Source organism: Denticeps clupeoides, chromosome 1, assembly GCF_900700375.1.
Source record: "Denticeps clupeoides chromosome 1, fDenClu1.1, whole genome shotgun sequence".
Lineage (NCBI taxonomy): Eukaryota > Metazoa > Chordata > Actinopteri > Clupeiformes > Denticipitidae > Denticeps > Denticeps clupeoides.
Genome location: NC_041707.1, coordinates 32,930,834 through 32,956,204, shown reverse-complemented (window position 1 = coordinate 32,956,204; position 25,371 = coordinate 32,930,834). Strand labels below are relative to the sequence as shown.

Here is a 25,371-nt window from a genome sequence, read left to right as displayed (position 1 = left end):
CCTCCCAGACATTGTTCAGAGAGGTGTACTGTTTTCCCTCCTTGTAAATCTCACATTTGATGATGGACCACAGGTTCTCAATGGGGTTCAGATCAGGTGAACAAGGAGGCCATGTCATTAGTTTTTCTTCTTTTATACCCTTTCTTGCCAGCCACGCTGTGGAGTACTTGGATGCGTGTGATGGAGCATTGTCCATCACACATGCTGGCGCTCTCTGCCCTTTACCAATCCAGCTACAGGCTCATCCATCTGGCCCATCAAGACTCACTCTCATTTCATCAGTCCATAAAACCTTAGAAAAACCAGTCTTGAGATTTCTTGGCCCAGTCTTGACGTTTCAGCTTGTGTGTCTTGTTCAGTGGTGGTCGTCTTTAAGCCTTTCTTACTTTGGCCATGTCTCTGAGTATTGCACACCTTGTGCTTTTGGGCACTCCAGTGATGTTGCACCTCTGAAATATGGCCAAACTGGTGGCAAGTGGCATCTTGGCAGCTGCACGCTTGACTTTTCTCAGTTCATGGGCAGTTATTTTGCGCCTTGGTTTTTCCACACGCTTCTTGTGACCCTGTTGACTATTTTGAATGAAACGCTTGATTGTTCAATGATCACGCTTCAGAAGTTTTGCAATTTTAAGAGTGCTGCATCCCTCTGCAAGATATCTCACTATTTATGACATTTCTGAGCCTGTCAAGTCCTTCTTTTGACCCATTTTGCCAAAGGAAAGGAAGTTGCCTAATAATTATGCACACCTGATATAGGGTGTTGATGTCATTAGACCACACCCCTTCTCATTACAGAGATGCACATCACATAATATGCTTAATTGGTAGTAGGCTTTCGAACCTATACAGCTTGGAGTAAGACAACATGCATGAAGAGGATGATGTGGACAAAATACTCATTTGCCTAATAATTCTGCACTCCCTGTAAATGTGCTAGTAAAGAAGGGGTGAACACTGCCTGAAGCTGGCCAACACTACCCATGGTATGTGTTGGTATAAGTTTGTGTTTTTGGTAACATTTATAAATCTTTTGATTGCCTTTGCGGTGCATGACATGTCGGAAGAAGCTGCTATGTTGAGGAAATTACTTCATTGGAACAAAGCAGCTCACATTTTGGGAAGAAAGTAACTGCACACTGTCTTTTTTGGCTTTTTATTCAGCACAAGTCAGAATTATTGGACGTGCGTACATATCAAGAATTTCTGTATTAAAAATGAAGCATAGATCAAAACAAAAACATATTTCTTTTAATGTGTTGTGTTGATTATATTTGTCTGACAAGAATTATTAGTAAAGTCAGCACCTTACTACAGATTAGAGGTTCCAATAATGTAAAGGAAGGCATGGTTGGCTTTGTATCTTCTGACCTCTGCTGGTTCTTAAATTTTCCAGATTTCTACATAAATATGGCCTTAAATATCAGACTGTCAAACCTGAACTCCACTCGCCACTTATTAAGAGAACCAACGTATTGTACCTTTTTCGTGTATTAATGAACAAAATCCTCCCCGCACCGGCCTCTGGGCCTTGTAAATCCTGTAAAACCAACACTGAAGCACACAATTTGATGAAATCACAGGAACAGATCATCTCCCTGGGTTGAGGTTCATGCTTTCATCTGCTTTTGACAGGAGATGTCTAGTATTCTATTTCATTTTTTAAATAAATGTAACTTATGAGCTTGCACACAATGCTTTATTTAACTTATAAGGAGCTGTTCATTGTCTCACAGTTATTTTGTGTCCTTTTCCTTCTCAGTCTTCTTCTGAGGGAGTGTCTGGGCAATCCCATAGGGCACATGAGCAGCAAAGGTTCCCAACTCTCTCGCCCCTTCCACGTGGAACATCTGGTCGTCAAAGAAGATGTGTGGTCGTATCTTCTCCAGCATGGGTCCCTTGGGGGCGCCTGCCAGGAAAAGCGCCTCGTCTGTCTCCAGGCCCCAGGAGCGTAGAGTTTTCAGGGCCCGTGTACCAGAGCTGGCTGCACTGCGAGCCGTCACCAGGTACGTCCGGATAGGGCAGTCCAATCGCTGGCCTTTAGCATAAAACTTCTTCTGCAGTTTCCCTAGGACTTCTAGGAAGCCTTTCAGGGGCCCCTAGAAACACAATTACAATAATAAATGTAGGTTTATTCAGTTACTTAATTGTTACTTATGCCTTGAAACGGACATACGTGATCCAGGAGTTTGTTCTCATGTGTCTTTTCATGCTCAAAGAACTTGTCCAAGCCTTGGGTTTTAAAGATCCGCTCTGACTCGTCTGAAAACAGCACGGCGTCGCCATCGAAGGCCACTCGCAACTGGTTCTCTGGCACCTTGATCACCTTTTCAGGGGTGAACATGGTGGCTGCAGCGATTCCTGAGATGAAGCAGATGACATTAAAAGCCATTAAGATGCTTGACTTTTAATTTGAAACTTTAAATCATTTTTTTGTCTGCTTCTTTATATTTAGTCGACTAGAGGGTTTACATCAGAGACATTTCCAAATCCAACTCGAGCAAATTATAAGGAATAAATTACACTGTGACTCAAAAACACTTATCCTCGTCATACACACATTTCAGAGCCAGTCTGACTAATTCTTATTCGCATAACAAACCTAGAGTCCTACAAACCTGCCCGTCCTACCTTCTTCCAATGCCTCTACGACCTTCGTTGGGTCAGCAGACAGGTAGAGGTTTGTGTTGTAAGCCTTCAGATACCCAATTGGACTGTTTCCACCAGTCATGCAGAACTTCTCAATGGACAACTCTGTGATGAACAGTCATACACTCCATGAAATAAATTGTACAAATTCTGACCCTGTGTCGATGCTGCTTTAGCATGGACAACGTGTTTGTTATAGTTAGGATATGCATCTACATTTGAGGTTAGACAAGGTTGATTAATGAGGTTGAGAATTGGGGCGAGTGCGAATATGTCAAGCCAAGTCATAATTCTGATCATTATTTTTGCAATAAACCACAAAAATAAATAATGATCGAGTCTGCCTTCAGATTAAAACTTCTGAGGGGTGTATTACTGATGTGATGTCTAAAGATGGCCAAATCTCATTTAAAAAACTGAACTGGCCTTGCGATCATCATGAAATGACACCGTGAGACATGCTTCTGTCCCTGTGATGACGCAACCACAACCCTGTTCTGATATCTGCTTGATGTCACATCCTGAGCCATGACTGTAGACTGCATTCCACTTATTAACATCAGGTTTTGGACTTCAGACAGGCATGCTACTCACTGTAGTGGTTGATGCTGTTGATGAGTCTGAGGCCAACGTAAGCATGGTTGTTGGTCACAAGAACAATATTGAAGAGCTCTTGGCTGTTGGGGTACAGCTCCCTCAGCCTGCAGTTGACCTCCTCCAGAGCCTGGAGGACACAACAGGAGAGAACATCCAGGTTGCCAACAAGGTGTAATTTACAGCACTTTCACTGCTCACTGTTAAGTTAGGTTTTAGGTATTTTGTGACAATGTAGTTGAAAAGGTGGTGGTTTTTAATAAAGTCCTTTGCAGTTTCATTCATGTATAAATACAGCAAGGGATGAAATGGTTGAACAGCCATTTGTCTTCTGAACATACACTTATGTCCATAGTGTTTCAGTTATTTTAGTGTCCTGAGGGTAAAGTCATAAAATGGTCCATAAAACTTGTGTGTGTGTGTGCGTGTGTGTGTGTGTATATGGAAGTAAAGTGTGAGGAGGTTTAATCTTTATTAACTGCCAAGATGGTGTCTCCATGATGAAACGCTGCTTCATTCAGACTGTGGATTTATGTAATTGGTTCCCTTTTTCAGTGGCTGATTTCAGACACTTGACCTCAGCTTTAGTACCTTCAGCAGAGGTCCACTCAGTAATCATCAGCCCTGTGTGGATGAGCCCATTTTTAGCTGCTTTTCGAATGATTCATCGGAGACATCAGAGATACTCCACAACATTGGTGAAATACGGAGTTGTGTGTAGAGATGGTACTTTGCCCACGGCACCTTGGTGGTTCAAATTTTGATTACAGGTCCGTGTCGGTACGCACTAGGAGGCCAACACTGCACCAGTAGTGCAACCTGGTGCAGCTCGGCACCAACCACATCCACGCCATCCATCCATTCATCTTCTCCCAACGTTCTGCTCTGCAGTCCCCAGAAGAGTCCAGATGAATGTCTTCCTTTTACCTTCAGAGATGGAGGGACCAGGCGAGCAGTACTGGAGGCTCGGAGTATACGAGGTGCAGTGCGAGGTGTAATGAGGGCTGTGAGGTAGGATGGTGCTACTCCATGTTTGGCTTTGTAGTCCAGCATCAGTATTTTGAATCTGATGCGTGCAGCTACTGGGAGCCAGTGGAGGGAACGTAGCAGAGGGGTGGTGTGGGAGAATTTGATTTTGGTGCTGAACAAACGCTTTTCTTGAACGTTTCTTTCTTCTCCATGAAAACACATCTCTGTTGATGATATGGACTGGGATATGCTCCGACTGAGCTTTTACATAAGCAAGAATACTTGTGTAGGGAATAGTTGTTAGCTGATCAGACCCCAGATTAATGACCTCTGCCAGTAGAGAAAACACAGTTCGTCCCTCAGAGTAGTAGTAGCCTGCTGTGTAATACACTCGCCTATGAACCAGGAGAGCCAGGGTCAAACCCCACTTACTACTATTAGTAACCTCACTACCACTTAACACTGAGTGTCTACAGGGGGACTGTCCTTGTAACTATTGATTGTAAGTCACTCTAAATAAGGGCGTCTGAAAAATGCTGTAAATCCAAATGTACTTATTCAGGATCAATGTGTGAGTGGGGTCAGGGAGGAGACATTGAACTGATGTCTGCATGTAAATGACCTCACCTACCCCGTTGTAAATATTGGATCTATTCAAGATTGTTAGACTGCCAGTTTGCCTTGTTTTTACTTGCTCTGTCTGAGGAACGATGAATAAATAACTTAATCTGTATGTCTGTGAGCAAGCATGTGCATCATCATATTTCACCTTTACAAAGGAAAAGGCTGGCCCTGGGCCGAAGGGTTCCGTCTCATGTTCAGTCTGGTACTTCAGGTACTCCTCCAAGCCATTGTTCTGATAGATCTGCTGTTCCTTGTCCATGCTGAAGAGCACTCGTGACGACACACCGATGGTAATGCAGTTCTCGGGCTGTGAAGTTGGACTGGCACATTTTTCAGGCTGAAAGGCAAAAGTTGAAGTCAACACAATTCATGGCATTTTAAGCAAGACAAAACTTTGATTCTGATCCTTTACAGCAGGGATTCTCAACTGGTGCAGTCTGCAGTCTGTTCACACTCCTTAACAGTAGGTGATGATAATGCCCTGTAATGCAAGTTTACATTTTTTTTATTTGCCGATCAGTCTGGATGTGTTACAGCTTGTGGCATGAATTTCTGCAGGAAATCTTATTTTTTAGCCATTTTTAAAAATCCTTTGATTTTTTTACTCTTATATGTCATTCTTATGTATTTCGTACCCTTTTGTACTCTTTGTGCACAAAAATGTACACACACAAAATCTGACATATAATCCTCATACATCAATATTTTTCAGTTTTTTTCATAAATCACTTAATCAACTTCAAAATCAATCAAACATTCAGTCTTTCTCGGTATTTTAACCATTTAAATTTGAAAAGTGTGTCCCATGATAAAAATACTGATAACTAACTGCAGTCCTTATTTGTCTGAGTCTCTTTTTTTCTGGGAATCGAGAAGCCTGAAAAACTTTGGAGAAAACCTTCCAAGGACTGCTCGGGAATCAGACGCAGAATCAGTATTTAAATCCAGGCTAAAAAGCTGCTTGTACAGTCTAGCCTTTAACATTAACACTGCAGTAGTTAGTGCCGCTGGAAATATCAGTTCATTTGTTGCTAACTCATCACTAACTCACTCTTCTCTTTTCTTTATCTTTCACTCCATCCTGGGGAGTTTCCTGGTTCGGAGTGATCACGTGACATTGCTGAACTTCATGAACTGTCCCGCTTGGCTGACTCCATCCGATTGTCACCTGCTGGGACTCTAACACACTATAGTTGCCACTGTTGCCTCTGGCTTACTCACATGGGGCCCTGAGCACTGTCCTATTTGTTAGGCACTTTGTGACAATGTACATTGTGAAAAGTGCCATATAAATAAATGAAAAACTGTGACACTGCATCTGATATTGAGTGAGGATAACATGGCCCTAGATTTCATACTTTACTCTACTTTACTTTATTTTGCAGACACTTTTATCCAAAGCGACTTACAGGAGGAAGACACCAGCATACCTGACCTTGTCATGTCTTGAGATCCCATGACTGAGAGGAAAACAGAAGCTCTTGCTCAGCTTTTTGCACCAACTGCCAACCTGACCCGGAACCAGATTGTAAATCCGGACTTTAAATGAGCCCGTCGTCAAATCAAATTGGGTGGTAGTAGCCTAGTGGGTAACACACTCGCCTATGAACCAGAAGACCCGGGTTCGAATCCCACTTACTACCATTGTGTCCCTGAGCAAGACACTTAACCCTAAGTTGCTCCAGGGGGGGACTGTCCCTGTAACTACTGATTGTAAGTCGCTCTGGATAAGGGCGTCCGATAAAATGCTGTAAATGTAAATGTAAATGAATCATACAGACTGTACAATGGGGGTTTACCGGTAGTGACCACCACTTCCCCTGCCTTCCCACTTCCCCTGGGGTTAAGGAAGCAGCCCCATAATCAGAAGGATGCCAGAGGTTTACCGGAAGTGTTTTTGTAGTGGCCACCACTTTACATTTACACACACTGCTCCCTGGGCGCCTGTCATGGCTGCCCACTGCTCACCAAGGGTGATGGGTTAAAAGCAGAGGACACATTTCGTTGTGTCACCGTGTGCTGTGCTGCAGTGTTTCACAATCACTCCACTCTTCACTTTCATCCTGGTTAATGTTGTAGTTGTGTTGTTGTCCAGACCTTCCCAACTTTTTGTATCAGGTGTCAGTGGTTCACATTATGCTGTTTCTGCTTATCCATGGTGGCAGCAAACACACACAATTGTGTCCTCTGTGACTGCGACACTTCTGTGGCAAGCCATAGATCCATCACACTCTGAGGCTAACTACATTGATCAAGAAAGCTTGTCTTCTTCAGCGGCTGGATCCTACATGGGAGCACTTGCACAATATAACCCAGATATCATAAAAACACTTCACATCACACGCTAAAGGTTGATAGGTGTGGCTGTAGCCTGTTTGGTAAGCCACTCACCTATGAGCCAGTAGACCAAAAAGCCACAGGATCAAATCCCACTTACTACAATTGTGTCCCTGAGCAAGACACTTAACCCTGAGTGTCTCCAGGGGGTGGGATGATTTCTACACACCACCTACACATCACCACCTGAGGCTCCATCTGCATTTCTCGCTAATCATTACAAGCAGACTAGTCCTTAAAAAACGTAAAAACACTTCTCACATGTACATTGTGTGCAATAGTGACCTATTAACTGTGTTTGTCATTGACAAAAGTTCTTAACTCTTGTGTGGTGTTGAATAGATAGATAGATAGATAGATAGATTGCTGAGAGCTTCACTGTTTATTCAGATACTCACCAGTGAGGTCTTCTTCATGGGGGATGAGTTGGTCTTCGGAGGCTGGTTGTCCTGCAGCGAGCTCTGGCTACTTCCGTTGAGAGCTGCATCCTGCCTGCTGTGTTCACCGAGACTCATCCTCCTGAGGGACGTGCCGCTGCTCCTAGCTTTCTCTCCTGTCGGCGTCCAGCCTTCGGAAAGCTTTCATTGACCAGTGCAATGCACTTTGGGGGATGTGCAGGGAAGAGGGAGAAAACAGGAGCGAGGGTGGCTGGGGGAGGGAGGGCTCAGGAGAGCGAGGATGCTGAACGAAAGAAAAGGAGTGAGAGAGAAGGAATGATGATGCCTCAGTGGTTGGTGGCCTGCCTCCCTCGTCCTCGCTCTGCTCCGCGCTGCGTCATGATGATGAGGATCCCTTCATAGGATTTCTCCTTCTGTGCTGTGACAAGCCACACATGCCCTTCCAGACCGTTATTTAAAGCCACAAAATCCCCGTCCCAGAGCTGATCAGCCATAAATACACGAACCCTTAACAACAACCAGAGACTACAGTGACTCTGAATCAAACCGGTGGGAGATTATACCCCTTACTTATACCCCCTAGACATCAAAACGTGAACGGGGTGCAAAATGGTATGAAATTAGAAATGCAGGAGCAGGTTAAAAATAAAGCTGCCATCCCCTGTTAGTGAGATGTTCTCACTAACTGTGTTTAGATGCTTTTAATTCTATTGTCTTCTTTGTACCTGTTCGGGCTTTGAAATGTAATTGAATTGTGGCCACTGAGGCAGTTGCTAGGCAACAGATGGCCACTCTTAGGGCCAGGAGCCAAAGGATTATCCAATGATGATTGGACACATGACACTGCACCCTGGGCATTAAATGGTGTGTTATGACACGTGCGTTATGAAACTGCATGTGCCGCCTACTCTCTTAGCGCATGTCACACAGAGCTCAGCAGCTCCCAGACTCCTAAACGCACATTGATATTGTTACAAACTTTCAGAAGATTCCTATCTGTTTTTTTTTTTTGTTTTTATTTCAAATAGTGATGATTACCTTGAATATAGTGGCAGTGGGTGGGTGGGATATATATTAGGCAGCAGGGGATGTGTATATGCTGGGGGCAAAAAAATACTAGGTACCAAGAAAGGCACTCATATAGACTCTTCTCTGTCTTGGCTACTAGGTGGTGGAATGAACAGCCAAGTCATTAAAGATCTTGAAATGCAAACTAAAAACATTACTTTTTAGGAAATATCTTACGTATATTTATTTAAAAAATGATTGGGTACTGAGTTATTAATCTAATGGTATTTACAGATAAGTCACTAGTGAGCCAAATGAGGGATTTCCGTGATGGACATTTTAAAGCACTCATGTAATGATAATGATAAGAGCGTCTGCCAAATGTCATACATGTGTATGGCTCCATTTTCTCATGTTTTTTCTAAATGGTAGCTGAATATGAATGAAATTTTCGTTTTGTTTGCCTCTTCACATCACTCACTGACATGTTACACATGATCGGTGTTAGGATCACTGTACAGTGTTAATTTAACATTTACATATTTAATGTGAAATTTTATTTTAATCTATTTTCTTTTAGAAAGGATATTTGCTCCAGTGTAGGCTACTCTTACTTTATGTTATATTTTTCAATCAAGTTGACAGATTTGTGGAGAAAAAAAACACAGTTTTTCAAGTGGAGGATAGTTTGAGTCTTACAAATGCATGTCATACATAAATTGAAGTCATATCCTTTTAAAAGTTAAATTTGCATAACTAAGTGCATTCAGTTGATTGTATCTCAACTCACAACACAAAAAAATAAATGGCTTTATAATTGCAACAATTTATCTTTTTATTGTACTTATCAGGCTTATATGTTTCAATAAAATATTTTAATTAAAGTAACTAGACGTGCTTTTTTACGTATAAAAGGCATCTTTCCTCAATTCACCACAAGGTGGCAGTAAACTTATTTCAAACACAAGGCTTGTTGTTCTCCAAGTTTGAATTCCACTTTTCAACTTCTTGGTAGTGTCCTGCAATATCGTATCACTGGCAAATTCTGTGTATTTTATCCCATTTATCCCATATCCCAATGAATAAACCCAGAGCACCTGGAACCTTCCTCATAGCTCGATGGAGAGGCTCTGGGTCACCATCATGGTCATGCGAGGTTAATTTCCCGATCATTGTTCTGGGCCATCGTACCCGGGTCTCATCCCATAATGCCTTTCCCGAAGCAGAGGGACCGGAGGGCCAAACAAAGAGCCTCTTCTCTCCACGGCGGCCGCACTCTGCTGTCACATCAGTGCTGCAGCCAGACAATGCCGCTCCTTAGCGGTGAAAGGGAATCCTACCTAGATTACAGCTGAATGAGTGCGGCAGCAGCGGTGGGGAGATTCACTTTCTTTAATGGAAGGGCATGGCTTTTCTTTCCTTGCCGGGACTTGCTTCCATCCGAAGGCCTCTGGGAGCCTCGTCCCCGCTTGTGTTTTTTCACTCATCCGTTCATCCGGCCCAGGCTCTCACTCGTTCGGACGCTCTGCAGGATCACTTACTGGCCCCGCTTGCTCGCTCAATCACTCACCAGTTCACTTTCACTCGCTCATAGCTCAATTGTCTCCACGCTGGCTGACCCCCGTGTGCCCTGCTGACATTCCGGTGCTTTGAGGGGACCTGAGGGGAGCCGAGCACCACCACCCCCACCTGCCTGGCGCAGCACGAATCCAGCTGCCAGGGAATGTGTTTCGTATCATGTATGTAGATGCAGGGTGCTCTGACGCAGCCTGAAATGATTTAACCTGTGTGATGTCCTCCATATCTCAATTTCTGACACGCTTTGCAAAATTCACACCAACACGTTTTTGTGCGTGCCAAAACCTACGAACCTTTCCGACTGGTCTGTTTATTCTAATTTGTTTGTCTCTTCTTGCACCATGTTCTGAATAAAGGAGATTGCATTAGTTAATGAAGTTTCTAGTGGAGCTTTCCAGCAAAGCATTTTTTAAAATATCCCCCAGGTATATGATGCATCATATTCCAAGTTCTGAGTTGTCCAATTTAAAATGAAGTCCATTGCTCCATGCTGCTTTGATCTCTGTAGGTGAGCTGCTCGCATTTTCTCCCCCACAACAATTTAAAGAGCAAAAGCGAGTTTTATTTAAAAATCACATTAAAATGCCGACCCCACCTGTTCTGCATTTCAAAGTGATCTGACTCTACTGAGCAATGCTGAGCCATTAAAACTTGCCTTTATCAAACCGTTAAAGCCCAAAACCAAACGCATATTTCATGCACTAACATTAAAAAGAAACCTACACATGAGGCTATATACCTGCCATGTACTTATACATATAAGGCCTGCTCATTGGTCCAATCCAGCTGGAGCCATTCTTAGAAATTAGTTTTTGGCATTAAGGTGGTAAGTAAGTAGGTCACCCCACTGCATGTACAGTGCATCCGGGAAGTACTCACAGCACAAAATGGATTGAATTCATTTTTTAATTTAGGTTATTATGAAATACCCCATAATTACAACTTGAGCTAAAAACATTTATTTGCCAAATTTATTAAAAAAAAAAGAGAAATCACACATACATAAGTATTCACCGCCTTTTCTATGATGCTCAAAATTGAGCTCAGGTGCCTCCTGATCATCCTTGAGATGTTTCTGCAGCTTATTAGTAGTCCACAAGTGGAAAAAACTGACATTGACATGATACATGAACAGACATGATATGGAAAGGCACACACCTTCTATATAAGGTTTCATAGTTGACAGTTCATGTCAGAGCACAAACCAAGCATGAAGTCAAAGGAATTATCTGTAGACCTTTGAAACAGGATTGTCTCGAGGTACAACCTTGGGGAAGATTACAGAAACATTTATGCTGCTTTGATGGTCCAAATGAGCACAGTGGCTCCATCATCTGTAAGTGGAAGAAGTTAAAAACCACCAGATCTCTACCTAGAGCTGGCTCGCCACCTAAACTGAGCAATCAGGGAAGAATGTCCTTAGTCAGGGAGGTAACCAAAAGCCCAATGGTCAATCTGTCAGAGCTCCAGAGGTCCTCTGTGCAAAGATGAGAACCTTCTAGAAGGACAACCATCTCTGCAATACACCAACCAGGCCTATATGGTAGAGTGGCCAGACAGACGCCAAAAGGTACCTGAAGGACTCTCAGACCGTGAGAAACAAAATTTGGAACTCTTTGTTGTAAATGCCAGGTGGCACATTTGGAGGAAATGAGGCACCAATCATTACCAGGCCAATACCATCCCTACAGTGAAGCATGGTGGTGGCAGCATCATGCTGTGGGGATTTTATTCATCTGCCGGAACTGGGAGTCAGGACAGAGGGAAAAGTGACTGCAGCAACATACAGAGACATCCTGGATGGAAAAACTACTCCAGAGGACAACAACGCTACAGGACACAGCAGGACAACGACTCCCAAGATATCAAAGGAGTAGCTTCAGGACTCTGTGAATGTCCTTGAGTGGCCCAGCCAGAGACCAGACTTGAATTCGATTGAACATCTCTGGAGAGATCTTAAAATGGCTGCACCGACGGTTCCCATCCAACCTGATGGAGCTTGTGTGGGGCTGCAAAGAGGAATGGGCCAAACCGGCCAAGGATAGGTGTGCCAAGCTTATGGCATCATATTCAAGAAGACTTGAGGCTGTAACTGATGCCAAAGGTGCATCAACAAAGTATTGAGAAAAATGCTTAATGCTTAAATACTTATGTCCATGTGATTTCTATTCTTTTTTTTTTTAAATAAATTTGCCAAAATCTCAAGTAAATGTTTTCATCATGGGGTGTTGTGTGTAGAATTCTGTGCATTTTGGAATAAGGCTGTAACATAAAATGTGGAAAATGTGATGCAATGTGAATACTTCTCATATGAAATGTACCATAGAATTGGTTGTAATATTATTTTAAAAATATGTGTATGGTGAGTTCTGTATGTATTAGGCAGTAAATTCTAAAAATGATCAACAACCATTTTTTTTAACACAGGTTATACATGGTGCCAAGAAGTCAAAGGAACAAAAATCTTTCAACAAAACAGCATCAATGACATTTCTTTTCATAATAACCTAAATAAATTTTAATTTACAAGATGGTAACAGTACATGATTGTCCAAATAAACATATAATCAATAACATGTGTCCTATACAGTAAATTAAAATATGATTTTTCACTGCTTGACAAGGTTTAATATATACTACACTGTTTACATACAGCTACAACAAACAGTACTTCAATCGACACTATTGTTTTTAGATGAAAAATAAATGCTTAATATCTGGCAATGGAAGGAAATACAAACACTTTGTTTAACTGAAATAAATTAAAAAAACACGACTTGTGTTAAAACAATATAAAATGGCACCCAATTTACCTGGGTGGTCAAACATTTCTACAAATTCTCTGTTTTATTAACATTACCATGGACTTTTTTAGTGAGAGAGACACACTGTTCATACACTCTCTGTAACAAAGATTCATTTTGCCAAAATGGTATAAGATGACATCAAGTACCCAATCATAGCATATGAGGCATTTCTTCATAAAGGTGAGATTCCTGCTAAAATCCCTGCAGTGTGTTTAAAGGATGCAGTTCTGTCTGTGAACTTGAATATCACAGGCTATGACCTTTCCATAAACACGCCAATACTGATTATAGCAGATACCGTCTCACACGACTGCAGTCTATGCTCCTGAAAATGCAACATTTGCTCATAAGAGAGGAAACCTGATTCCCAGTTTATTTTATTAAAACATAATTACTTTTGTTTGCGTATGTACACATTCAGTTTTTGAGTTTTTTGGCCACAGGTGTCGCTGTTGCAGTCCATAGCCTCTAAATTGAACTAATAGTGGTCAAGAGTGGGGGGGGGGGGGGGGGGGGGGGGTTTATATAAATCATTGACAAGATAACAAAAAAAATGGCTACCTGAGTATCAGAGTAGAGAACACATGAAGTACCACTGAAGTATCGCGAGCTCAACACAGAAACTGAAGGACACGAGAATGACAACTTGAAGTGGGAACAATACAAAAAGACCCAAATGAGTGGAAAAAGTAGCTGGGGAAAGATTGCTATGTATCTAATAAAACATGATAAGAATAATAAGTGCAAATGTTCACTTTTTTTTACTGGTGTACATGCAGAAACATGTGATGTCGACGCTCGGGCTATAAAAATATATTTCTGCGATCAGATGTCGGCGGTGCGCAAGAAAAAGAAAAAAAAGTGTCATGTTTCTCAGTGCAGGGTGCAGCGAGACCACAGAGGGGAAGTGAAAATGGTGCCGCAGCGACCGAGGCCGGGGTTCAATTCCAGTCCATTTAGGAATTAAACTGGCAGTGGATCTGAATTTACTTTCTCTCGTTTTCCCGCGTTTTCCTAATCCTAGCGCCGTGTTACTCACGCAGCTTTGCAGTCATCGTCTTCAGGGAGGCTGTGCTTGGGCTGAACAGAAAAAAACCCACTTTTGGCTAAAGAGTACATACACAAATAAGGGTTACAACAGAAATACCTGAAAGATGTTCAGGTTACTGCAGCTTGAAAGGCAATCCAGGCACCAAAAAAAGGCCAACCGGAGGCTTTAAAACCAGGAAACGGCAACAGCCAGTCCGGTTTGTGGATGAGGACGCAGTCTAGGGCACGTGGCGTGGCGCTAACACTGAAAGTGAATGTGCTGATGCTGGTGCACCTTGCCCTCCATGTGTGAGTGTGTGTGTGTGTGGATGTCCGTGTAAATCTTGGGGTAGATTTTGGGACCCATGCCGGGGCAGCTCTGGTGGGCCAGGTACTCCTCATAGTTCAGGGAGCTGAGGCAGTCCTTCTCCGGGCTGGAGTAGTTCGAGGAAGAGGGAGGGACAGGAGGCAGGCAGCCCCGCTCCCTGTCCCGGTCCCTGTAGGGTGGGCGGTGGGGGGGCGGCAGGGCCTGCGTGGCCGAGGGGGGGCAGGGCTTCTTGCTCTGGCATAGCCACAGCAGCACAGTGCCAAAGATGAAGACCATGCCTGCGGGGATGCCGATGATGACTGGCCAGGGCACTGAGCTGGAGGCCGGTGGGAAAACGGGGGCGATGGGAGGCTTGGTGTCTGGAGAGATAAAAAGTAAAACAGTCAGCATAGACCAGATCCATCCTTTCAACCAATGAATATTGAACCAGTTTGCAGTGTTGCCAGTAGAGGTGTTAAAATTAATTTCATAATCGATGCATCGTTGCAGTGCAGAACATAATCAGGGGCCATGGCCTAGCGGTGAAGGAAGCGGCCCCGTAATCAGAAGGTTGCAGGTTCGAATCCTGAGGTGCCACTGAGGAAAGCACCATCCCCACACACTGCTCTCCGGGTGACTGTCATGGCTGCCCACTGCTCACCAAGGGTGATGGTTAAAAGCAAAGGACACATTTCGTTGTGTGCACCGTGTGCTGTGTATCACTTCACTTTCACTTCACAATTATATCATAATGATGTTGCCTGGTGATTTTCTGGTGGCGGCAATATTCTAGTTAAAAACTAGTGCTGATATTGACTGTGGAGTACAGAGTCGCTTTACATATTCACAACCACCCAATCTGGCAACATTGTTCATGCAAACAAAGAACAAATGAATCATTTGTTGAATCATCAGTCACTTTCACTATGCAATTATATCTATCAAGCCGAACCAAACACGGCCCTGGCAACCGGGGAACCTCCTGCTAGTGTATCAGTGTGTTGTGTACCTGGCAGCACAGTGAGGAAGGCGCTGCGGAAACTGTAGCCCATTGTGTTGGCGCCCAGGCAGATGTACATGCCGGCGTCTTCCTCCTTGGCACGCGTGATGAGCAGTTTGTTTAGGTACGAGCCATCTGGGCGGGACCAAACCTCGCCGGTGGGCAGCACCACAAAGCGATGGTCTCCAACCTACAAATGCACAAATCCTGATTAGATTTTATATACAGCTATATGCCTATCCTCACATTCTCACAGTAGGAATGTGGAATATAGTATATTTTTAAAGATGCATCATGATTCAAAGCATAAGATTCAGAATCTTTAAATAACATTCATGCCATTCCATAAGTTACCCTTCCTTCTCTTTTCTAAGGTACTACCCCAGTAAGCAAAAGGACATAATGTATTGCTGTTTTGAAAAAGGCTAAATACTGTGATTGTTAGAAGAATTTGTCTTTGTCTGTACAAAGGTGTTGCTTCATTCTTCATGTTCCAACGAACACCATACATATATGGAGTTGTTCTTCTTTTCTCAGACTTAAGTTCCTGTATTCGTTTCCATGACTTGCATGTTCTGTGTCCATAGACATGTGAGCACATCTTTCACACGTATGTTTGTTCCTCTTTTCACAACCAACTCTGCGTATAAATAAAGTAGGGTTGCAACAACGAATCGACTAAAATCGATTACTAAAAGAGTTGGCAACGAATTTCCTAATCGATTCGTTATGTCGTGCGACGCGGAGACGTTTGATTATTAAAAACTTTATTTGAGCGCGGAGCGGAGTGAACACACTCGGTCTCTCTCGCGCACAGATGCTAGCAGAGTTTGGCGCCTCATAGACAGCGCGGAGCAAAAAAATAAAAAATAACAAGCGGAGGTAGAGGACAGATACATGGCGGAGGCAGTTTTAAACAATCACTTAATTTTGAGATGTTTTATCAGAAAACAAGACATCATTTCTTATGCTATTTCATGTGTCTAGTAAATGTATCTTGATTTAAGATTTTTTAGAGATTTGGACTGAAATCAGGACAAAACTACTAAGTTAGAAAAGCATTTTTTGCAGTGTGTGTGTGTGTGTGTGTGTGTGTCAGTGTGAGAGTTTGTGCGCGTCTGCGAGTGTGTGCATCTGCAGTGTTCTGACATTCAAACAAATCCTGTTAAATTTTCTGATTTGTATTGTTCTTTATTTTTTTATAAATTATTTATCGTTCTGGCAGCTCAGGTGGCACTTTATTTATTTTTTTTTTGTCTATGTTTGGCAGATGTAAAGCATACATGTGTATGTTTTTTGTGTTGTGTTTTCTTGTTTAAAAAATAAATAAATCAGATTATACGATTAATTGAACAAAAATAGTCAGATTAATCGATTATTAAAATAATTGTTAGTTGCAGCCCTAAAATAAAGATTACAAACCTAACCAAGACAGAACTGCACGTGGTGAGGCAATTCTCATTGGCCAAGTTGTGAAAGCACACGGTCTCTGTCTCCGTTCTGGCTCTTGCTGCAGGGTGACATTGTCACCCAACAGTGATCCACATGGAACTGTAACAGAATCATTAAACCAGTGAAGACTCACCAGTGTCTTCCGAACAATCTCAGAGGGAGTAGCAGCCAAACCGACCTGAACCCAATCCGGCATTCTGTTTTTCATGTGTATGTTTTTTTTTTCGGTCCATTTTGCCCCAGAGTTTATAGATTTAATATGTTACTGACTTTTATTACTTTAAACATAAAAAAGTCCACTTCAGAGTTAGTAGAAGATTTCACTGTGCTCAGAAACTCTCTCCACCACTACACTTTTATGGTTGCTATGGGAACAACAGGTCTCACATCACTTGTGATTGGTCACTTATCCATTAAAAGCTCCTGGCAAAGGAGGTTTTATGTAAGAATTTGAACTTTTTCATCCTACACTGACACCAAACCAAAATGTTATTTCGAAATTTTTATCCAACCTGCTGGGTCTAGTATCCAACTTTTATTCCCAGAGAAGCTAAACGTACACATGACTTCATTACAACTCAGCACGTGAAGAATTTGCTGGCTTTCGCAGAGCGTCCTGACAGATTGAGAGGTGATATTGAAAACCAGCCGTCCACGAACACAAGCGGCCACGCCAGATCGAAAATCGAATAAAACCGGGCTATAAATCAAATCTGTTATTTTTCAGACATGTGTGTTATTATCAAATGTGTCGTACACTTGCGCCATCTTTTATTAACCAATAAATCCTGCACTTCAAACGAAGTGGAGTTACGAGCGTTCTGAGCGCTTTCATCACACACACCCTCTCCCTCCGCACGCCTACCTCAATGGTGGAGTTGTAGCGGCTCTCGTCGCCGCTCTCCACGCGCTTCAGCCACTGAATGACAGGCTTCACGTCGCTCCTGACCTTGCACTGGAACGATGTGGTTCCTCCATAGTCCACCGTGGTGTTGACCGGGTGGGTCCCGGTCAGGATGGGCTTGGAGTTTGTCCGCTCTGAACAACAGAAAAAGGACAGGATGTCGGTTAGGATCCAGATGAAGGTGTAGCAGTCATTTCCACAATGAGAGTCCTCAAGACGTCCTGAATGCGACAGGGACGGAAAAACGAGGGGAAAACGGCATTTGTAATACCAGAAGGATGTGTTACTAGTTTTCTGTCTCCGCTTCTGGTTTTACAACACATGTGTTTTTCAGGGGCGAGGGAAGAGAGAGAGAGAGAGAGAGAGAGAGAGAGAGAGAGAGAGAGAGAGAGAGAGAGGGGTGCGACAGCTGGGGCCTAATCACTTCCAGATGAGGGTCTCACACACACACACACACACACACACACACACATGCACACACACTCTTCTTGCTATATCTCAAGTAGTTAATGCTCCCTACATACAGAAATGATTATAAATGACATCATTCATCCTTGGATTAGGCCTGGCTGAGTGTGGCGAGTGCGTGTTCGACCCCCCGAGAATTCAGCAGCGTTGAGTTCATCCTCAGGTGTTCAGCAACTGCAGCTTTCTTTTAATTGAAGTGGGGATGGGTGGGTAAGGGCTGTAATGAGTAGCTACATATCAGGGTCCTGTTCTCCAACAACACTTTGAGGAAAAATTTAATTTTTTCATTTTAATTATCGGAATTGTAATAGAAAGTGATTAATTGTCACATGTGACACACCACACCACAGCACCCAGTGAAATGTGCTCTCTGCATTTAACCATCACCCTTGGTGAGCAGTGGGCAGCCATGAAAGGCGCCCGGGGAGCGGTGTGTGGGGACGGTAGGTACTTTGCTCAGGCACTTCGGAATTTGAACCAGCAACCTTCTGATTATGAGTCCGCTTCCTTGCCCGCTAGGCCAACAACACTAAATGGATTCTGTATGTATGTCAGTGTCAGTTTTAATTAGTGTGCTCATTAGAACCAGTGCTCCTCAGCCTGTACATTTGCCTATGCAATTCATTGCTGAGTCTCAAGGAAATACTTACGTATGACCTCCACCTTGTAGGTGGCGTTGATCTGACCCACGCGGTTGGAGACCCTACAGGTGTAGTGGCCACTGTGCTCCGGCGTCAGGCCCCGGAGGCTGAGCGTCCACTTCTTCTGCCGGCCCTCGCCCACCTCTCGCTCCGACAGCGGACGCTCATCCTTCAGCCATACGATGTCCGGCCTCGGCTGCCCGCTGGCGGCACACTTCAGCCGCACCGAGCTGCCCACCGGGCGCGCTATCACGCGCTTGCGCATCTTCGCGGGCTGTGTGAAACGTGGGCGGACTGCGGAGATCGGGATGGGTGTCAGGATTCATATACAACAATTACACAATAAAAAACATCACCTTGGTGATATATTATTACAATAACAGCATTCTGTTGCATATTGAGATGAGAGTCGGTGGTTATTTGTTACTGACAGTGAAGATCTCCACTATATTATGTCATTTATCTGTATAAATCAAGAGCACATTTTGAATATGATAATGGTCCTAAACTAGGCCAATGGAAGACTCAACTACTTACCGAAGTGGGGGAAATTACCAAATTATCATCATACCAAATTCTTTCATACAATATTTTAACTGTTTACTATATGCATGTTCATATTTAAAATACAGATATTTTCCCCACCTTTATGTGAGGGGTCAATTGCTGCTGTGTAATGCAATGGCCAGTCCTAGTTCATGCTTGTTGTTTGTTGACTGAAGTGCGTCTACTAAATGCCGTAAAATGTAAAATCTATCATTTGAAATGTTCCACTGAAAAAACCCTTCAGCTCATGTTCCGCCCATTAGTTCCAGCCCAGTTCTCCCAGCGATACACACGGCATCAGGCTAACAGGACCTGCTCTGCAGATGGAGGTCAGATGTGATGCGGGGGTCTCTCTGGCTCTTACCCAGCTTCCCTGACAGCCCATCTGGAGCGTAGTCAGAATCGGCTCCCCCGGGCCCGCCTGGTTTGTGTGCAGGACTGGAGTTATCTAAGAGGACAGAGAAGCATGGCAGGTCACTCGACAGGTGGGCTGCGGAATCCCACCAGAGATGCATGTCACAAATGGGAAAAAAAAAAAGTCCATGATGGACACCATATCATTTACACTATGCTCTGCGCATGATTTAGTGCACAACACAAAAAGCGTCTTGCAAAAAAGGTTCCATAAAAGTAGTTCATGTAAAATTTATGTAAAAAAACAACAACAAAACAATTCAAACAAGTAAAAGCCTGTGAGAGGCAGGATTTGCATCAGTGTGCTGTACGGAATGTGAAGGCCGCTATTGTGTTGCAATGCACAGACATGTTCTTAGCATCCGCTGTATCCTCTTTCACAGAGCAGACGCTCTTATCAGCTGCCAGATTGGACAAAGGGCCTAAGTGCTTCCAGTGTCATTTAAATCCATTCTGCATTCGGCGGAACACTTCAAAGGGAGCCTGAGACAGTCGCACAATGCCCCGAGAAACTCTATCACTCCTGCGGAGAGCGGTCGCAGCAGCGAGGGAGGTCTGCGCGGCGCACCGACCCCGAGCGGCACCACGAAACAAGATCATTACTGGAAATGTGCAGAACGTGACCTTTGCCCCTCGCTCTCAAAACCCACCTCTTCAACTGTTGCTGACATTTCAGCAGAATCCCGTGTTCCACGTGACGAAAACGTCTGCCTCTCAGTTCGTGCCGAGTCCGAAACAACACAGTGCGACAATTCTGCACCGCAATCAACTGTTGTGGAACAGTTGATGGTTGATTGATAGATATGTCTCCAATGGCAAATGAATATACTGTACATGTCGGAGTATTTCACCACAGATCTGGCTAAGATCATCTGATTTTTGGACTGTTTTTATAATTCATAACATAGATAACTGAAGTGAAGTTATGAAATGCTGCAACGAGGCTAATGAAGCCTCATCTTTGGTGGGTGTGCATGTACGTGTGTCCACTTTATTCTACACACGATAAATTTGCAGGAAAGAGATTTCTGGCTCCTGCAGAGGCCGTCTTCTACCTCGCTACTATTAACAAGCCACATGGCCTCTTCAAGCGCTGGTCCTTTATGTGTGGCTCTTGTTCCTCGTGGCTGCCTGCGCTGCTTTTGATGTTAAATGGTAGGCAGTGCAGCAGTAACCTGCTCTGGAATGTGTGGCCTGATGTGCATAATCACTTTGACAGATGCCTTTCCGCAGCCGTCCTCTCCGGCGAGAGCGGCGCTCCGATAAGGGTGGAAAAAGTGGGCCAGCCCATAACGGATGATGTAGGACCGACTACACCCCAGATGCATGGGTTATGGACCGGTTCTTTGACCACTGGAGGTTCTAATTAACTTCTACATGTTTTGATATATACAAACACATATGGACGTTCTATCATCAGATAGCATTGAACGAACATCATCTTTTCTTCTCACTTAATTTGTTTGGCGTCTCATTTAAAGGTAAAACATCAGTGCAACTGGGAGCATGAGAAGGTCACTGCATTTCAGGGCGTTGGGGTATCAAGTAAAGGAGTCCGTTTTCACAGGCCAGCCGCCGAACGGACAGCTGCGCAGTACTGTAACTCCGGCTGACATCATGTGGCATGGCTAAAGACAGGATTAGGTAAAATATGATCGCACTGTAAATTACACGCAGACACTGTGAGACCACATGGCCTTTACGGGCGAACTTTTTTTTTTTTTTTTTCTTTACTGTACATAAAACAGTGCATGGTTTGGCATTATCCAGTGGGTTCTGGTTTAGTGCTACTTCATGATTTTGGTGAATGGCTATGGCTGGCGCGGTGACCATTTTAACTAAATACTCGGTAATCATTTAGATAAGGCCATCACCCAAACACAAACAGACGCTTGTTTTGTTTGGAGCTTGTTTTCAGATTCGGACTGGCTATCCTAAAGACAGAGTGGAGCCATAAATCTCAGCGTAGAAAATGACTGGTGAACATCTTCATTCATAACGGAAAAGTCCCAGAGCTCTCCTCGCTGAGAAAGATGAAACAGAGCACCCCGCTCTAAAAAGCAGCGCGGAAGTCAGCAGAACCTTCTGCTGAGCCCGACATGACAATCGATCAGCGGCCGGGCGCCTTCTGCTGTCAAGGACCAGTTCTCAAGTTCGTTCCAGTAAGTGTTTCCTGTGATGCAGCCGGCACGATTCCTGTTCGTGTGTATGTGCATAGCTCTGAATTTAGGAACACAAGTGAATGTGCACCATAGACACTCGCAGGTAGGCGAGCCAGACGCAGCACCGGGAAAAGGGGCCCTGGTGGGTCTGACACCTCCCCCTTCTCCTTCTGCCTACACCCCCAGTCTCCCCGTCTCCCCCAAAAAACCCCTCTTGACTCTCTCCAGAGTCCTGCGCAGCACAGACCCTCCATTGTGCGCCTCCTCCAGCAACAGCCCTAACCGTGATGTCATGGCTATTTCAGGGGCTCTTGAGATGGGCCAACTACAATAATAACCTCCATCCCCTCCACCAGAGTCCGGCCTCTGGGGCAGGCACCCTTCCCACCGAAGCCCAGAGCGTGGAGCTCAAAGCCAGGGTCGGAGTCGATGCATTCCTGCTGGCCTCTCAAGCGTCCAACCCAAACAGAACGTAGTGCCATTGTCATTCTTTTCGTTCTCTCTCGCTCACTCTTGCTCGTCTTTGAAATGAATCTTTTCCTTCTATGGCTTTTTTTTTCTATAAACAATGGTTGCCTTTATGGAGGCCTTGTTCCGAGCCACTATTGTCTTCCAAACAAAAAAAAAAAGAAAAAGAAAATGTTGGCTTAGAGAGTCAACAGACATAAAAGCATGAGCTTTCCGCTGAATTGTTTTTAACTCTGACTCCAACTCAGGACCAGTCTGAAAGAGAAAGAGCAGAAAACTGCTCATTTAAAGTCACCCAGCCATACAGGACCAGCCCACTCTGGAGCTTTTCACATCCTAAAGCAAGAGGCCACCCTCACCTCCCTGAAGAAGATTATAAAACATACCAACGGGACATGTTCCTCCTATGTGTTAAACCTATTCACAGGGAATATCACAGTCAATATGCCACCAAAACACATTTAAAGCCGAAAATGAAGAAGGTGGGGGGAATATAAGAAATTATGAATGTATTATTGACACCACATGCTCACTTCACACCGTCTTCACCTTCACATAAAGACACACCTTTTGAGATCATAGTAGAAATATGGGTATTTAAGAGAATAAGAGGTTCCCAGGAGCCCTTTTAATGGTGGCCCTTTAACTCTTGTAATAATTAGGACACTATAAAGAAATATTCAAACAAAAACATGATATAACAATACTTTTAATTGCGCAATACCTGATATATTGCAGGATACGATGTCTATGATGCAATAAGGACACCTTGAAGACAAAATGGCTCCTCAGAGCCCTAAAAGCTATATTTTAAAATTCCTTCACTACCTGCTTTTATAAACAATGGTGAAAACATGTTGTCTGAATGTTCAACTGAAACGTAATACCAGTGTGTCTAAAAAGTAAAACTATGTATCTAAGCTCATATGTCTTCCACTTCTACCCCTATTGACCAAATTGTCTTAATCTGCAGAACCTGGGGGGAATTTTTAATTCTTACTTTGGGCCTTTCCTATTTAATCACTTCCTTAATTTGTTTTGAATTATCAGGCTGAAAGAGAAATTCTGCTTCACCAAAAAAATTCTCCCCAACCCCCCTCCCGGAGTGAAAGCTGTACAGTATCTCCTCTGTTAGCATCCCTCTCCCTTCCACCCCCCTCTCGCTCTCTCTCCATTCAAAAATTCATTCACAGGAAGTAAGGCACTCCCTGGCCTCGAATCTGAACTCAATACTAGGAAAACGGAAAAACACTCCTGTGCATTTTTTTGAGTTACAATGAGCTCCAGATGCTGGTGGTGACTTTTTAATGACCAGCGAAAGTCCCAGAGGAAGAAAATTGCCTCGTGTCACATTCTAGAAATTTCCGTACAGGTTCTGTAACATATCAGCAGCGTTTGCTCAGTGCTGCTTGGGAACTGCCACTGTCAGTCATCACTGCCCACTAAACAGAGAGAAAACAACTCATTGAACTATTTAACTGTTTTTGAGTTCATCTGGTGTTAGACAAAAGCACACTCCATTTTGGTGTACATTTTAGTTTCAAATAATATGAGGAATGCAGTGCTGCAGAAATTTCTGTTGAAGTTAGCATACTGACCAGTCTAATAGTTCTGCAGTGTCCCCCATAAAGAGGTTACTGTAGAGTTAACTTGCCACTAAGTCCAGCCTTATGCTACTCTGAAATAGCATTCTACATTTACATTTACAGCATTTATCAGACGCCCTTATCCAGAGTGACTTACAATCAGTATTTACGGATTAAGGTTAAGTGTCTTGCTCAGGGACACAATGGTAGTAAGTGGGATTTGAACCCGGGTCTGTGCCGGCTACTCAGTTGCAACAGAACATTAGAGCTTGAGGAAAAAAAAGAGAAGAGTCCATACGGCCCATCATGCTTGGTTGCAGGTATCTATCGAATAGTTTAAACAAGACTAAATCTGACTCAGCAGTTACCCCTGAAGACAAACTGTTCTACACTTTACACATTTTGAGAAGAAGTTCTGTCTGAAATGCAAGCTAAAGACTTTCCCCGCAAAATTATGATTTGGTCTCATAGTGACAGGGTTTGTGTGTTTGCTTTTTAATATAATTACTTAAGAAAAAGAGCTGTGATTTAATGTGTTAGTTACTAAAATTACTATATGGGAAACCCAAAAAAGAACACTCTCACTGTTTATGATAGGCTGCCATTGAACCCTTTTCTGTTTTGAACGGAACCATATTTTCTGAGTGTTATGTCGGATTGATTGAAAGTTAGAGTCGGAAATGGAGATATCCCACCCCCCAAACCAATCATCAAATCGTCCGCTTCATTTTACAGGCCTCTATTCCCTTTTGTCCCCCTCAAGTTTGAATTGGGGTCTATGTCCTTCAGCTTGGTCAACTTTTATCTCATAGGTGACAGCATTGTCAAGGGTATGAACTTCACGTAAGTCAATGTGTAAACTTCATGTCAAAAGACCGCATGTCATTCCCAGGTGGTTCTTTTTTCATTTATGTTATTCTCTGTGAGACTGTAAATGGATGTGTGTGTTTGGGGAGTAAAGGGGGAAGGAAGGGGGCGGGGGTGAAGTTGTCAAGAGACAACCCCAAAACAGGGCCCAAACAGCCAGCTGGACAGGCGCGCTGAGGCGCCATGGTAGCGAGAGCAGTGCAGATTCTTGGGATAGCTCAACGGAGGACAGCTGTCTGCTCACGCTGGGGGATGGGGGGGCTCCTTCGTCCAAAAGAACCGTACCCTTACATCACCCCAACACTCTCCTTTAGAACCCCAACTCCCTCTCCCCAACTCTCCAAGTTCCTGCCTAGATATTTCACCCCACAGAATTCTCTATATCCTGTTTTTTCCCCTCCTCCCCCTGTCCGTTCTTTGTCCTTGCATCCCCATTGATTCTCAGCATTTTGCTCTTTGCAAAACTAGTTTAGCTTCCTTTCAAGGGAAGCATTACAAAAACAGAAGGCCATACTTTAGCCACAGAATAAACACAGATTGAGTTCCTATTTAATGCGTTTTACATT

The 25,371-nt window shown here is 43.6% G+C and overlaps 2 protein-coding genes across 4 annotated transcripts in view; both read right to left on the bottom strand.

The window, feature by feature from the left end:
* Positions 1 to 961: 961 nt before the first annotated feature.
* Positions 962 to 8,063, bottom strand: nt5c1ab (5'-nucleotidase, cytosolic IAb). The gene is made up of 6 exons (XM_028981854.1): positions 7,569 to 8,063; positions 4,979 to 5,170; positions 3,241 to 3,370; positions 2,629 to 2,751; positions 2,174 to 2,358; positions 962 to 2,096 (listed from the first exon to the last, which is right to left on the bottom strand). The coding sequence occupies exons 1-6, from the start codon at positions 7,683 to 7,685 to the stop codon at positions 1,734 to 1,736; spliced, it is 1,110 nt and encodes a 369-aa protein (XP_028837687.1). The 5' UTR covers positions 7,686 to 8,063; the 3' UTR covers positions 962 to 1,733.
* Positions 8,064 to 12,644: 4,581 nt separating this feature from the next.
* Positions 12,645 to 25,371, bottom strand: part of fgfrl1a (fibroblast growth factor receptor like 1a) — a 34,302-nt gene continuing 21,575 nt past the window's right edge. For all 3 annotated transcript variants that reach the window (XM_028980619.1, XM_028980610.1, XM_028980628.1), the window contains exons 4-8: positions 19,673 to 19,756; positions 18,772 to 19,056; positions 17,615 to 17,787; positions 15,307 to 15,487; positions 12,645 to 14,677 (exon numbers count right to left, since the gene is read on the bottom strand). In XM_028980619.1, the coding sequence (XP_028836452.1) occupies positions 14,250 to 14,677; positions 15,307 to 15,487; positions 17,615 to 17,787; positions 18,772 to 19,056; positions 19,673 to 19,756 (1,151 nt within the window). In that variant the 3' untranslated portion in view covers positions 12,645 to 14,249. The remainder of the gene's footprint in view (positions 14,678 to 15,306; positions 15,488 to 17,614; positions 17,788 to 18,771; positions 19,057 to 19,672; positions 19,757 to 25,371) is intronic.